At 56.4% G+C, this 13953-nt stretch overlaps 1 protein-coding gene across 4 annotated transcripts in view; it reads right to left on the bottom strand.

Moving 5' to 3' along the window:
* The window catches only part of NCOR2 (nuclear receptor corepressor 2), a 177893-nt gene that overhangs the window by 15945 nt on the left and 147995 nt on the right, over window positions 1-13953 (bottom strand). For all 4 annotated transcript variants that reach the window (XM_086474356.1, XM_086474359.1, XM_086474357.1 and 1 more), the window contains 10 exons: window positions 13028-13183; window positions 12594-12733; window positions 12409-12514; window positions 11584-11688; window positions 10590-10693; window positions 7996-8146; window positions 3975-4127; window positions 3495-3581; window positions 2757-3034; window positions 1823-2186 (listed from right to left, as the gene is read on the bottom strand). In XM_086474356.1, the coding sequence (XP_086330482.1) occupies window positions 1823-2186; window positions 2757-3034; window positions 3495-3581; window positions 3975-4127; window positions 7996-8146; window positions 10590-10693; window positions 11584-11688; window positions 12409-12514; window positions 12594-12733; window positions 13028-13183 (1644 nt within the window). The remainder of the gene's footprint in view (window positions 1-1822; window positions 2187-2756; window positions 3035-3494; window positions 3582-3974; window positions 4128-7995; window positions 8147-10589; window positions 10694-11583; window positions 11689-12408; window positions 12515-12593; window positions 12734-13027; window positions 13184-13953) is intronic.

Raw genomic sequence — 13953 nt, 5'->3', positions numbered from 1 at the left:
GAGGTCACCGCTGCTGGGCAGAGCTGGGGACCGCGAAACTCCCAGCAACAGTGACAAAACGCAGTCCAGAGTGTTCGAGCACCCGCCACCCTCTGGAGCCATAAGCTCTTTCCCAGCACAAGGAGGGGAGGCTGGATCATGTCAGGGACTTCTCTTGGCTCTCCCAACCTGAGCTGGGCATCGGTGGCACTTCTCGCCCAAACTGGGACAAGCGTCACCAACTCCTGTGTCCGTAACAGAAGACTGGGGACAGCGGCTGACACAGAGCTGCTCCAAGCAGCGTGACCAAACCCCTTGCACCAGACTGCACACCAAACACTGCCCGGCCCTAGCTCAGGGTGCAAGGAGCAGCCTCCTCGCGCACACATAGATGGATCCAGCCCCATCGTTGCCAACTTTAAAACAACTGGTGCTGCAACATGGGCCATGCAAAGGACCATGCTCTCTTCACAAAGCTTGGCATCTTGGTGCGGCTGCTAATAAACCAAACCTACTGCTGAGGCAGAAGAAAAGCTCAGGTGACTTGGGGAAATGCGCCTTCCAACTCCGATCCACACCATGGGGACTCCTCCTGCAGATCCTCTGCACCCCAAAACCCCTGGAGCTCTGGACATGCAGAAATCCACCTTCCCACTGGCGTTTTGCAGGAACATTGACTTTTCCCCTTGGGATCCCTCCCCACTGCCCAGGTGCTGCCTGCCCTGCGTTGTGCTCACCCTATGTGCCAATCTCAAAGAGCTGCCAACATCTGAAGACTTCCCCCCAAAATGACTGACCTAACTGGGAAGACAGCAAAGGCTGCAGCAGTGGGACACACCGACCACAGAGAGCTGGAGCTGGCCCAGTGATGGGGGAGGCTTTTTGGAGGAGCTCTGCACTGCACAGCCCCATCTCCCACACCTCGCCGGGGAGGTGCGTCCTGGCCTCATTTTTTGGCAGATTGCGATGTCTTGTGCTGCACGCCTCCACATCACAAGACTCTCGGGTTAGGACAAGGAGTTACAGATGGGAGATGCAAAAGGCCCCGAAGCAGTTACCCGTAGCTGGCAGGCTTGGTGGGACAAGGTGTCTTAGGGACCGGCTTCAGCACTGATCCTGCCCACAAATGTGCCACGAAGCGAGAGGGCTTTTTGTGCTCTGGGTCTGAGCATGTCTTGCCAGATCACTGAGCCCAGCTCAGACACGTGCTTGCTTCCTGGGAGCCCCTAGTCTGGCTCTGGGGGCAGGAGACAACTGATGCCAGGGGGCACAGGCAGATGGGCCGGGGAGACAGAAGATCCCAAAGACCAGGCACACTACCCAGATCCACCAGCTCAGAAGGGATTAGAAGTTCCTGGAGGTGCAGCACTTGGGTTGCCCAGGTGATGGATGAGGCATAAACACACCAGGTAGGCAAACGCACACCAGATCAGCGAAAAGTGTGAAGATCCCCCTGACCCAGTGCACCAAGCACTACTTTCCTGCCTGTCTACACAAACAAGGTTGCCCTGGGCCAAAGCTGGGACAGGGAAGACGCTTTTGACCACCAGCTTCACCAGCCACGGTTCAAGTCTCCCCGGCACAGATGTGGGGTGCCCTCGCTGCAGCCGTGTGAGCACCTCCAGGAAGGGAGCGGAGCCCCAGCCGTCCCTGGCAGCCACCCCAGCGCCGTGAGTCAGCCGCAGCTGTGGGTAAGAGTGGGTGCAGGGTGCTGGGGAGAGCGGGTTTGACAGGCACCTGCTGGGAATGGCTCGGGCAGGTGGGGTCAGCAGCCACCTCCCGTGCAGCTTGCCCACTCGGCTCACTAGAAATCTTAGCGTCGAATAAAAGGTTCGCCAAGTACCTTCGTGCTGCCGCGGCGTGGACTCCCGCGTGGAGACTGGAGACCCTCTGTGCAAGTGGCTGCCGAACGCCGTGCTGTGCCCTGCCTGGTGGTCCTCGTAGGTGAGGGCACTTTGGTGGGGCTTGCTTGGCTCGGGTACAATCACAGGAGCCCCTCTGGAGATGGAGCCACCCGAATTTGTCACTGGGCTTGGCCTGTTTTTCAAGCTCTCTTCGTAAGCTCTCTCCAGATTCCTTGGGTCTTGGATGACGTCCAGTGAGTGCACAGAGTGAAAAGTCCTGCTGGGACTGCCGATGATGGACCGCACATCATGCTTTTTGGTACTCGAGGAGGAAGAGCCACTGTCGTACTTCAGTGGGGTACCCTGGGGACACAAAGCAGAGGGGACATCCAAGGGGTGTTGAGCTGAAGGGGATGCAGCGACCGCATCCCACCAAGTTTCAACGGGCCTCGTGCTTCCTTGTTCAGCGGGTCAGCACACCAGTTTACTTGGTCAAACGGCAACAGCCATAGGCAAAGCAGGGATAATAGCTCCGCAGGGCGCAGGGCAGGGTGGAGTGCCCATCTTGCATGTCTTGTTGTGCTCCAACAAGATAATGATGAGTCACTGCTGAAGGCTGGCTGTGCCCATCACGCCTCTCTCCTACACACACTGTGAAATGAGGTAGGACTACAAGGTGTCATGGGAACCCTCCAAATATTTGGAGCCCGACAGGAGACAGCATGCCATGTTTCATCCTAACTACTGGCCTTGCTGGCTTAACACTTGCCCATAAAGGGAGGAGACCAAGATTATGCGCACTGTCACAAGTGCCAAGGGCACCGAGTTGACTCTGGCCTTGAACAAGAGCCAAACGGGAATGGTCCCCAGGGTCTGGGCAAGGACAGCAGCCTGAGTAGGACCAATCTCATCTGCTGTTTGCCCCATACTCACCTGTGTGATGGACCCTTCCTTCAGAGGTCTTGTCAGAGAGATGTCCGGTGTCCGCCTCAGTTCCTCCCGGGGAATCTCATGGATTGATCTTCCCGCTTCCTTCACTGTGGCCACCAGGCCTTCATGGCCTGGTTTCATTTTCAGAGGAGTAAGGCCTTCATGAGACCTGACCTTGTAGGCATCAGATAAGTCCCTCGGTGGAGTGTTTTCCCTCTTGAGCTGTTTGGCTTCTCTTCTGAGGTAGTCCTCATGGGCCTCCACATAGGATCGAGGTATTCCTGAAACCCCCAAGCAGACAACGGATGCAGAGGGTGATTCTCCAGCCAGACACTGGATTCCCAATCCCTGTGCGGATGCTCAGTTCAAGAGGGTCTCTAGTTAATGCATGTAACTTGGGGACTGGCACCCAATGAGCACACAGAGCAGCTACATCCCTAATGCAGCTGGACCACCTCACCTCTGTCACCACTTTCTGGACCCATTTTGCCTTCAGTTTCAAACTGTCTTCATGTGAGTCACTGAGAGTTCTACTTTGGTGAGAGCTTAGGTTGATAGAAGCTGAGCAAGACTGAAAATGTGACCACATAGCTGAGGGTGCAGAGATCTGCAGCTGGACCTCAATGTGTCCCACCTTGTTTCCTTCTGCCCTATCCTGACAACAAGAACAAGGGGCCATGCATGTGAGATACTTCCCCACGTTACCTCTGGCTGTGGCCATCTTCTGCTTGCAGGCTTTACCTTGTGTAATTGAGCCTCGTATGTGATGCTGCTCCTTCAGGTTATGGGGACTGTGTCGGTCTGGAGGGATCGCTCGACCCATGAGACCTAGAACAGATCCAAGCGGGAAAGCTGGGTTGTGACACAGGAGTTAATTTAAAATGAATACACGACAGTGTTACCAGGGACTCCTGGGACAACAAGGAAAAACATCAACAATTTCTGAATTACTTGATCTCTGTTTTCTTAAATGTGTTTCCCTTTTTTGTAGTCCTGAAACTGGTCTACCAGGACAGAAACTAAGGGCAAATGAGCCAGTCTGTGTCTCCTGTTCTCCCATGCTGGTCAGACGCTGTCCTGTTGGGATGTGCTGCAGGGTACCAGCTTATCACTGCCAAAACACGGGCGTGGGAAGGTGGATCGTGCACACAAGAGACAAGACTGGGGTCTCTGCAAGTCACTACTAACACAGCATGGCTGAGAGGTTTCACCCAGACCCACCTTCAATGCTGGCAGATAACGTATCACGGGCCGATAAGCCCCGGCTGATCCTCCCCTCCATCATATCGTAGGTCCGCTTGGTTCCTGTGGTCTCATGCGAAGCTCCTGAGCTCCTGCTGTCTTCTTTGGGACACTGAGAAGCAGCAACTCCACCTGGGGAAGGCAACACCGAGAAGCACCATCAGGAGCACGGAAAGTCAGCACTGGCTCAGGGAGGGTGTTTATTGCTGTTTGCGTGTGTTGCTGAAAGGTCAGATCCCATCCCAGCATCAGCCACTGCTCAGCAACGCCAGAAACATTGCATGAGGTTGGCTTCCAAGAAATTCAGCTGGTGTTTTCTCCCCTCCCTGCCTGCCTCAGACTCCAGATCTGTGCCTCCTGCTCGGGTAGGAGCATCCGCCCTGTCGTGTCCTGATCCCTCCCTCCCCGGTGGGGGCCATCATGTAGGCAGCGGGACAGCCCGAAGCCAGCGTGGCGCTGGTGTGAGCAGCTGCGATTCCACTGAACTTGGCCCTGTGGGTCTGGGTTTTTTTTATTTTTTTTCCCCTGTTTGTTTTGATTTTTGCTAGACACCTACTGTTTGGGATCTTGGCCAGCCTTAACATTTGCCGAGACACTCCCTGGGTGAGAAAATCAGGGGAAAGGGGGGGGGGGGAGAGGCAAAGCTGAGAATGATTCCTTTGAAACAGTGGCGAGCAGGCACAAGAAGTGGGAGAGACGGTGGAAAGTCCCACACAGGACCGATGGAGCAGCACTAGCATGATGGGAGACCATCAACTACCTCCTTGTCCAAACCCAGAGCAGATTTCTTCTGCAAATGAACAGTGGACAGCTGGCCTGAGCTACAGCCCCCACCCCCTCTGCACGCACAGCCCTGCCCATGCCAGGCAGCATCACGCCCACCCTGGGCGATGGGCATCCATCACGTGCGGCAAGCTGTGAATTTAGCAGGCAGCTCCTGATCCAGCCCAATGCCTCGTGTTTATGTAAGGAGCTCTGAGTGGGGATGTTGGCTTGGAGAGATAAACACCTCTGCCCATCATCCCTGGCCTGGCCAACCCTGCCAAGAATTGCCGGTGCCCTGATCCTCCTCTTTGTGGGCAGAGAAGGTGGTTATACAATTAGAGAAAATGGAGGAGAAATTAAAAACGTTCATTCCATCGTGGACAATGGGGAACAAAAGTCCTCCTTAGCAAAACCAGTAATTAATAAAGTCAGATTACTACAACTTCACACCCACTATTGGTTTCTGCAATCAGCACCCACTCAACCCAGAAAGCATCTGGGGCGGCGTGTGGGGAAACAAGAGGAGGGGTCTGTCCCCGAGCCTTCACCTCAGATTCATTTGATGGGAGAAATCTGGGGGTGACGTTCAGAATCAGCCAAGCACCTTGCGGCAGACGCGGGGCGATGTGCCTGCACCCTGTCATCACGGCACATCTGCTGCCAACAGCCCTTCTGCAGAAGGGGACGTGGTCCCGGGCACCCTTTGTACCGCCGGGAAGCAGGGGGAGGGCGCGAGGGAGAAGAGAGACTAAACAGAAAGAAAATCACTCCAAACCCACGTCCCTTGCCTTGCAGAAGCCATCAGCAATCATATGCAGAATGAGAATAACCAATCTAGCACAATTCAGCTCGCACATGCTACAGGATCTCGTCTCATTACAGCTCTTTTATTTTAAGCACCCTCATGACACTAAAGAATTTGTAATTTTTTTTCTGCTTGCCAAAACTCATAATCACCAACAATTTCAGTTTTCTTATTTAATTTTTTTTTAACTCTTCCACTCCAGGCTGCGAAGCCTCGCTGGGCTGTATGGGGGGAAGGAGAGAGGCAGGAGGGCTGGCTGGGCTGCAGAAGCAGGCGAGATTACTCAGGATGCGATAAATGCTATCAAGGATGTAAAAGGCTGCCGTGGAGAGGAAGGAATTAATTCCTCATCTGTGTCCACGGGGGGTAGGATGAGACACGATGGGCTCCGGCTGGAGCCGGGAAGATGGGCTGACACTGATGAGTGCGTGCGATGGGAGAGTCTGGTCTGCAGGTCTCCACTGCCCCGAGCAGGATCCCAGCTCTGGGCACGGGCAGCCCTTGCTGCCAGGAGCCTTCCCTGCCTCTTCCCTGGCGGCACCGTTTTTGAGATCAACCTCATTCGATTCCAAGCCCAGGAAAAGGAGATTAAAATAGCTTCTTGCACAAAAAAGTCCTGAAACGCTTCCTGCGTCCTCCCTGGTCTGAGCCCTGCCAACTGTCTCAAAGGGCGCCCAGACACAAGTCTCCTGTGGTGACACTTCTTATCTGGGCTAGAGTTGACAGCGATCGCAGGCAGGCAGGGGACAAGCTGGTTTCCACACAGCAGGCGAAAGGCACGGCACAGAGCCCTGTCCTGAAAGGTCCTTGTGGTCCCAGGGTACACACAGAGGTGGCAACAGCTGAAGCTTTTGAGTCATCCCCCACGGCCTGACCTGAACCTTCTGCCTCCGTCCCCTGGATGAAACAACCAGCCCAGCTGCCTGTACCTGCAGGCAAGAGGAAAGGGACTTCTGGACACCCTCCGCCTGCAAGACTGACCACAGGTCCCAGGCTGCCAGGCAGGCTAAGAGGGATGCTCTGCCCCGCGGAGGGATGCAGCTGCCCCAGGGAGGGAGGCAGGGGGTTCAGGCAGCACAGCAGCTGACCAGACCTACCGGCTGAGGGAGGCGAGCGTGGCTGCTCCTCACTCCCAGGTCATCTCCAAACTCAACTGAGAACAGAGGTGAGACATGAGGACGGCCGTCCCCGTGCTCACCAGAGCACATGCCAGTATTTTACCCCAAGAGGACATGGGGCTGCGAGGCTGTGGTGTCTGTAACTCAGCTCTTCCCGACCCCAGCTGCGGGCGAGGAGGAGCCCGGCTCCACGCCAAGAGATGCCCAGCCCAGCCCATGGTAAAGGGGAGCATGGAGGCGTTGTTTCCAGCTTCACTGGAAAGGAACATCTGCTTATCTCTAATGGGAGCCACTGGGACTTGCAGAGCAGCTTTGATGGCCAGGGCTGCCATCGGATGAGCAGGCGCAGAGGAGGCAGGAGCAGCTGGTGACTGCCTGCTGATACTGCTAACGCGGCGAGACACCGTCGGCATTTACCGAGGGGGCATTTACCGCGTTACCGTGCAGCAGGGGTGCGAGCTCCAACATGACTTTTGGGTCTCTCCAGAGCCCCCTTGGGAGCAGCCCGGCTGCTCGCCTGGCTTTGCTTTGCTGTACTCTTTCTGCACTGCTCCCCAGCCAGGCAGAGCCAGCCTGGTGAGCAAGTGACGCTGCCTGTGCTGGGGGCAGCTTCTCACCCCAGACGGGGCTCATGGCAGGTCCCTTGGGGTCTTCAGAGCTTCTGGGCAACAGTAGTCGGCAACAGGCCAATGCACCTCCCAGACACGCTCCCCGTGGGACACAGGAACGGCTTCACCCCCTCCAATAGCTACAGATGCTGTAGCAAAGCTCCCAAGATACTGAGGAACAATGCTGCTGGGCCCAGGATTTCTGCAAGGCAGCCCCATGCTGGGAAAGCTGCACAGTGCCCCAAACACTGCAGGTGGGAATCTGATGTCTGCATAAACCTTAAAGACAAACTACCTGTCTTGCCTCCATCTTGCAGGTTCTTGAGTCCCACCTTGGCCAAAGAGCTTGGGGATGCTCTCATGATGTTTTCGGACAGTGCCCTGCTGCACAGGGTGCCAGGGACGAAGGCAACACCTTCCCATCTGGTCCTCTTGTCTCCCCTGCTCCCCAAAACCAATAAAAACCAGAGACCCTGCCCACCAGCAAAGTCGCCTCCAAGGCAAGATAACCACACGGGACAGAGGGAAACCCAGCCAGGCTGTAGGCAGGCAGGGTGGGAAGGGAGAGAAACGATGCTGGAAGCAAAGACGTGAGGCTGGCCCATTGCACTTCATCAGCCTTTCCCCAAATAGCTCCCAGCTCCCAGCCACAGCGGCACAAACCCCCAGCGCCTGCCCTAAAAAGGCAGAGGATTACGACTTACCCTCGTAGGACAGCACGTGGCCTTTCTTCCCTTCGTAGATGACATGTCCTTTGGGCATGGCATCCTCTCTCGCCTTCTCTGCTCTGCTGGGGCTGTCTTCTCCGATTATCCTGGTAATGGTTCCTTTGTACAGCACTTCTGCCGGGGTGCCCTTGGAAAGCCACCAAGATCCATATTTAACAGTGTCACAAGCAATTAAGCAAGCGCGCGCACAGGGACAGGCTGTTCTCCGCGGGAGGCTGAGCAGAGGGAGAGCGCGCCCGGCCTCCGCTTCCTGGCGCAGCCAACAGCGAGGGACTTGCAGCTTAATTATTGATGAGGACGATAACGAGGAGCGGTAAAAAGGTACGTGATCTGTGTGAGGCTGCTGGGAATAGGTGGGGGGTGAGGACAGCACGGACCTCCAAAACAGCAACTCTCTCGCCCTGCATGTTTCGGAGTAAGCTACCCGGCTCACTTCCACCCCACAGGTTTGGGAGGACAGGGTGGTGCCTCCCCGGGAAGACCTCGGTGACAGCAGGGACTGCTCGAGTGTTAGTGTTTTCCCTGCAGCCTATTTCCCCAGCCTAGCAGAGGAGCCATGGAGATGTCCTGCCCACCCAGGGCACATCTGCTGGCAGCAAGCATGACCTTCAGAGAGCTGCCGGCGCGCAGGAGCTGGTGGCTGGCAGCACGCCCGGGCGAGATGGCAGGCGTCATCGAGACCAAGTCCTGGAGCAGGTTGAGGAGCAAAAGCTGCTGGTTAGCTCTCCAACAGAAACAGCATCAGGCTCCTTACACACACTGGTGTGAACCAAACCCTCTCTTTCCCTGGAGGCACACACGGACACAGCTCACAGCCACCTGCCCCCGTCCAAATCCCCTTCAAAACACCCAGAGCTGGATGTCCTTGAAGGCGGTGCTGGTGATTAACACCCCTCTGCCATCACAACCTGCCGGTGCCAACTGGGAACAGCCACTGTGGGGTGATGGTCCCCCACCCCATCGCAGGGAAGGCACGGTGATGCTGTCAGAGCAAAGCTCTTGATTGACACCTGCCTAATCCGCTCATTTAACCCCACCAACCGCCAGGACTGATGCTCCTGGGAAGCCTCGGGAAAGCGATGCCCCAGCCAGCTTGGCCGCTCCTTCCAGGTTGTGCCAGGGCAGACTATTTCCCCACCCCAGCCTGGAGATGTCCTGCTCTGCACCAAGCCCTCCGAGCACCAGCAGTCCCCCAAACCCTGCCACAGCTGCCGGGACACGCCAGCACGCGGGTTCAATGCTCGGATCGTTCGCCCTCGCAGTACACCCGGTAACGGCTTTCCCAGCCAGCTCTCCCAGCCCCAGGTAAGTCATCTTCCTTCCGTGGACGTGCTCAGAGGGGATTTGAAAGCAAGTGATGACAGATGGCTTCAGAGCAGAGAGCATATATTCAAGATCTGCCTTCTGTGAACTGGATGACTAATCTGAGATCAAATATCAGCTCTGGTACCCGGAGCTGCTGCCGAATGGGGGGCTCCTCCCCACCAGGAGCAGAGTGATGCAGGCTGCTGGGCCAGCAGGAGAGGCAGGTATTGCCCTGGGTCTGTGCTTGGCACCTTATTCCCAAGCCAAACAAAGCATTCTAGATGGACGTAAAACAGTGTGTCAGCAAACTCTGCTCATCTGATCTCTGGCACATGCTGCTCAAGACCCTTCATGACCACCCATTGCTGCCTATAGCCGCTGCAGCAGCATGTGAGGAGATGGAGCCTGCATTTGCTCTGGTGGGTTATTTACAGCCCCCGAGCATCTGCTCCTGGCAGCTGTGGGATGCAGGGCATCAGGCAAGTTAAGCCTTTGCCAGGGTTCAAGTTCAGGTCCCCACAGCCAAAGGGTACAGGGTCACCCTCCTTGAAGGAGGCCGGCAAAAATCTGAGATTGAGTGTCTTTAAATATCTGAATGATGGCCAGATAAAATGCCCACGGGAAACAGATTTTTTTTTTTTTTTTTTTATGCTCTCCACTCTGTTACCAGACGAGCAATAACTCACACTGCAAAAAACTCTTGCCCGCTTGCCAGCTGCTCTTCCGAAGATGGATGGTAGAGATTAAGGTTAAAGTATCTTCCTGCTCAAGAACTGCAGGACCCCCAGTGCAGCGTGCTCAGCCCTGGCAGGAGACCTCGCTACCTCAACATGCACCTCGCAGCCTCCACCTCTCCTCTGCCTGGCCTGGGCCCTTCACCCATCTCCCCCTTCTCTCTGCTCCACTTTGTTGCACCGGCAAGATTATTTTCCCAGAGCCATTTAAAGCTGCTTTTGCCTCGTTCCTGACAGCTACGAAAAGCAAAGGGCGGTTTAGACGTGCTGTAAGGCTCTGCATCGCTGCTTGTCAAGCTCTGCTCTTCTGCAGGCTCAGCTCATGGACAGGGCTCACGCCACCCTGAACAGAGGCTGTTTGCAAATGCTCTGGTCGCAGACCTCTCCGAGGGGCTCCATGGGACGGGAACACGGCACACACCCGCGCTGCTCAGCCCCGTGCCCCGCAAACCCCCGGTCCCCGCGTCCAGCACCGCAAAGTGCAGCCGCCAGCACCCGGGAAGCAAAACTCATCATAGACAAGGGACCTACGTGCGTGATGGACCCTCGGTAGGTGATGGGCGACTCTGGAGGGGGTCTGGATGTGGGTGTTCCCTTGGTGATGCTCCCTCCTGAGGCAGAGCTGAGGGAAGTACCTGTAGGACACAAAACCAGTCAGCCTGGGGCTGGATTTGCCATTCAGCACAAAACTCGCGGGGCTGAGGCTACTGACTAAGCGCAGGATTCGACCCAATCTCTAGCAAGCTGAGGCACTGGAGAGAAAGCCCTCCAAGAGATATCACCGTTAAATCCCATGCCTTGCAGAGCTCTTCTCAACCCATACCCCCAAAATGGCTATTTTGAGGCTATCAGCTCCCTGCTGCCTTCATGGAGAGGCCAGGCAGATTTATGGGCCTGGGAGAAAGCACAGCCTGTCTCAGCCTCTCCTGATGTGATCAGAGCAGATCTCTGGTGAGATGCAGCTTGGGGTGGTTTGAGTTCATTTGCTTGTTATCTGTGCTGGGTTGGAGCCAGCCCACTGCACTCGTGCATCCGACTCCCTTAGTTGGAGGGTTTCACAAACCAGAATTTGCACTTAAAAGCAACACTTTTGCATTTATTTTCTTCTGCCTAGCTAATGGGGAAAGAAACATGGGAGGGCTAGATTTAAATGAAATGTGGTCCCTGCCCAGCTGCAGCAGCAACAGTGAAGAACCTGAAAACCAACTAATACATTTAAACGAATCTTGCTTTGTCTTAACCAATACATTTTGGGGTGCCCCTCGAACACAAAACCCCCACCAGGATCCATGCACGAGGCCCTGATTTGGGGAGATGGCTAGAAACGCTGAGACATTCTACAGACCCATCTGCCCCCCCGCTGGCAATGCTGGAGAAAAGGGGTGAAGAGACCCCTCTGGCTGGGTACAACCCCAGGAATCAAACCCGAAATCACTGGGCAGCCGCAGCCAACGTGGCGTTTGGCACTGTCACCATCCCCCTCTCCCGCAGCTGGGGCACGCGCCTCCTGCCCCCGGCTCCTCACCCCGCAGGATGGAGCCCTCCTGGGACGGCTGCAGAACCAGACTTTCCGGCTGGCCGGCCTGGCTTCTAGGAGAAAGTTGTTCCTGCTTTACTCCAGGAAAAGGCACTGGAAAACATTAACCAGGTATCAGCGTTGGTGCAGGGCACGGGGCCGCAGCCCTCGGCTGAGCGAGACTTTCATCTCTGCCAGCCCTGGGTTGGCACCTCCTCGGCGCCTTCGCCATCCCCACCGCTTTGGGACGGCCTTCCCCAAGGCTGTGGCAGTCGGCAGAACAGACAACCGCTGGCGAGCAAGGCCAGATCCTTGTTCTCGCCCTGGTGAAGGCCCTGCTGGGCGCTGCCTGCACCAGGAGTGGGGCTGGCATTGAACACCCAGTGCTGGTTTATAACGGGACCTGAGCACACTGGGAAATAGGGCCTGGCTCCTCCCTCCCCAGACTCGGTCCTGCTCCAACCCCTCCTCCTGTTAAGAAATGCTTCCACATCTGCAGACTAAACACTTTCTTTGTTCACTTCAGGCCATTTACTCTTTATCCTACCGGCCTGGGGAGTGGCAATATATTTCCTTCCTTCCATCGCAGTATTAGCCGGAGGGTATTTATAGGCTGGGATGTGTCCCTGACTGAGCTGCCGCTTTCCTACACTGCACAAATTTAGATCCCTGTGTCTCTGCTCTCCCAATGGACTAATCCTTTCATCCTCTTAGCAGGTCTATCTGTGCTCCCTTGCTGTGTCCTGCACTCCTCCTTTCCTCTACGCTGCTGACAAGCTCGCTCCCTGCTGCTCTCGGAACACACGACAAATCACTCGCCTCCCAGTATCTTACCCAGTTTCTTGGGATCCATGGTCAGCGGCAGGCCCATGGTGATGGAGCCGACGGGGACCTTGGCGTGCTCGGAGCTGTAGGGCGTGTGGAGCTGGATGGGCATGCCCTGCGGTGTGAGAGGAGAGGTCAGGGAGAGGCTGCTGAGCCCTGCGAGGCGTCTCCACCGCTCACACCTGATACCCTACCTGGGAAATGGATCCGACGGGTCTCTCCAGCACGGAGGGGTGCTTGGTAGAGGAGATGAGGGGAGGAGGGTTGGAGATGCTCGCTAGTCTCTGCAGCCCCGAGCGAGAACTCTCATGCAGGTTGAGCGGGATGGGGTGTCCTGCGAGGAAAACACGAGCATTGGCAAGACTGAGGGAAGGCAGAGCGGCTGCCCTGGCCAGAGCTGGGCGGCCCGTCTGGCCACTCTCTGACTGCTGCATTAGCAGCACGGGAGCTCCACGCCAGGCCAAAGCAAGGCGTTAGCAGGTTGGTGCTGAACCCTCTCTTTCACCCCCTCCCCAAAAAGCTGCACTGAAAAGCACGAGCTGTGACGCTGGCTGCAACCACAGCCTCTGTGCTTGGCCCCGGGTCAGGGCGGAGGGCACACGCCATGCAGCTGGTGGCTTTTACTTGCCTGGTGGGTTATACTGAAACAAGTGGGGCTCCGCCTGGGGAGAGGTTTTTATCACATCCCGGGAGTAGGACAGGACAGGGGGCCAGCACGAGGCAGCCGTCGGCTCCACGCTCAGCTTCTGAGCCTCTGCGATGGATGAGAAATGCACGGACTTTTCTGCAAGGGAAACAGAAAGCAACCAGCTTCCTCAGCGGCCCCCACGGGTGAGCAGTCCCTGCGGGCATGGGCAGGGAAGACAGAGCCAGCTCCCAGCACGGGAAGTGGCTTCACTTCAGTCAGATCTGGCCATGAGATGAGGGCTGAATTCCCCAACCAATCCAAAAGAAAAAGCCTCAGTGTCACTGCCTGGGTTTGACAGCATTTCTTTTGCTCAGATGCTTAAAGCGCAGCAGGGAGGATGGATGTCCGTGCTGGTGACTCTGTGGGTGCTCACTGCCAGCCAGGACCTCCATGGACATCCCAGCCCACCCAGGAGAGATGGTGCTCAGCACACAGCCCGTCACTGGGACAAGCGCAGGGGTCAGGGCTTGGCCACATGCAAACCACTCCTGGGCAGCTCCTGCCTGTGCCCACAGCTCCGCATCAGCCACCACAGCAGGGCTGTGGGGATTAATGATGATCCTGCCAAACCCTTCACTGAGGTTAAAGCCAAGAGGCACCAACGTCAGCATCCCTCCAGCATGTGGGAGACAGCCAGCAGGCAGTGGCTCGCTGGTGACAACACAGTCTGTTGTGTGCAGCCGGGCACGGGGTGCCTGGGGAGCCCCAGGCCACTGCCAGGGACCACCGCACGCTGGCACGCTAGGAACAAGCTCATCCCCACATCACATCACGATGCGAAAGCTCAGCTGCTCTTAAAGGACAGCTGCTAGAAGCGGCCAGAAATAATGGCACCAGCTTCTTGGACAGCAAGGGAATAATGTGCA

The sequence above is a fragment of the Leptosomus discolor genome, chromosome 16, assembly GCF_034619465.1.
Source record: "Leptosomus discolor isolate bLepDis1 chromosome 16, bLepDis1.hap2, whole genome shotgun sequence".
NCBI lineage: Eukaryota > Metazoa > Chordata > Aves > Leptosomiformes > Leptosomidae > Leptosomus > Leptosomus discolor.
Note: the sequence above shows the minus strand (reverse complement) of the source record. Positions and strands in the feature narration are given on the sequence as shown.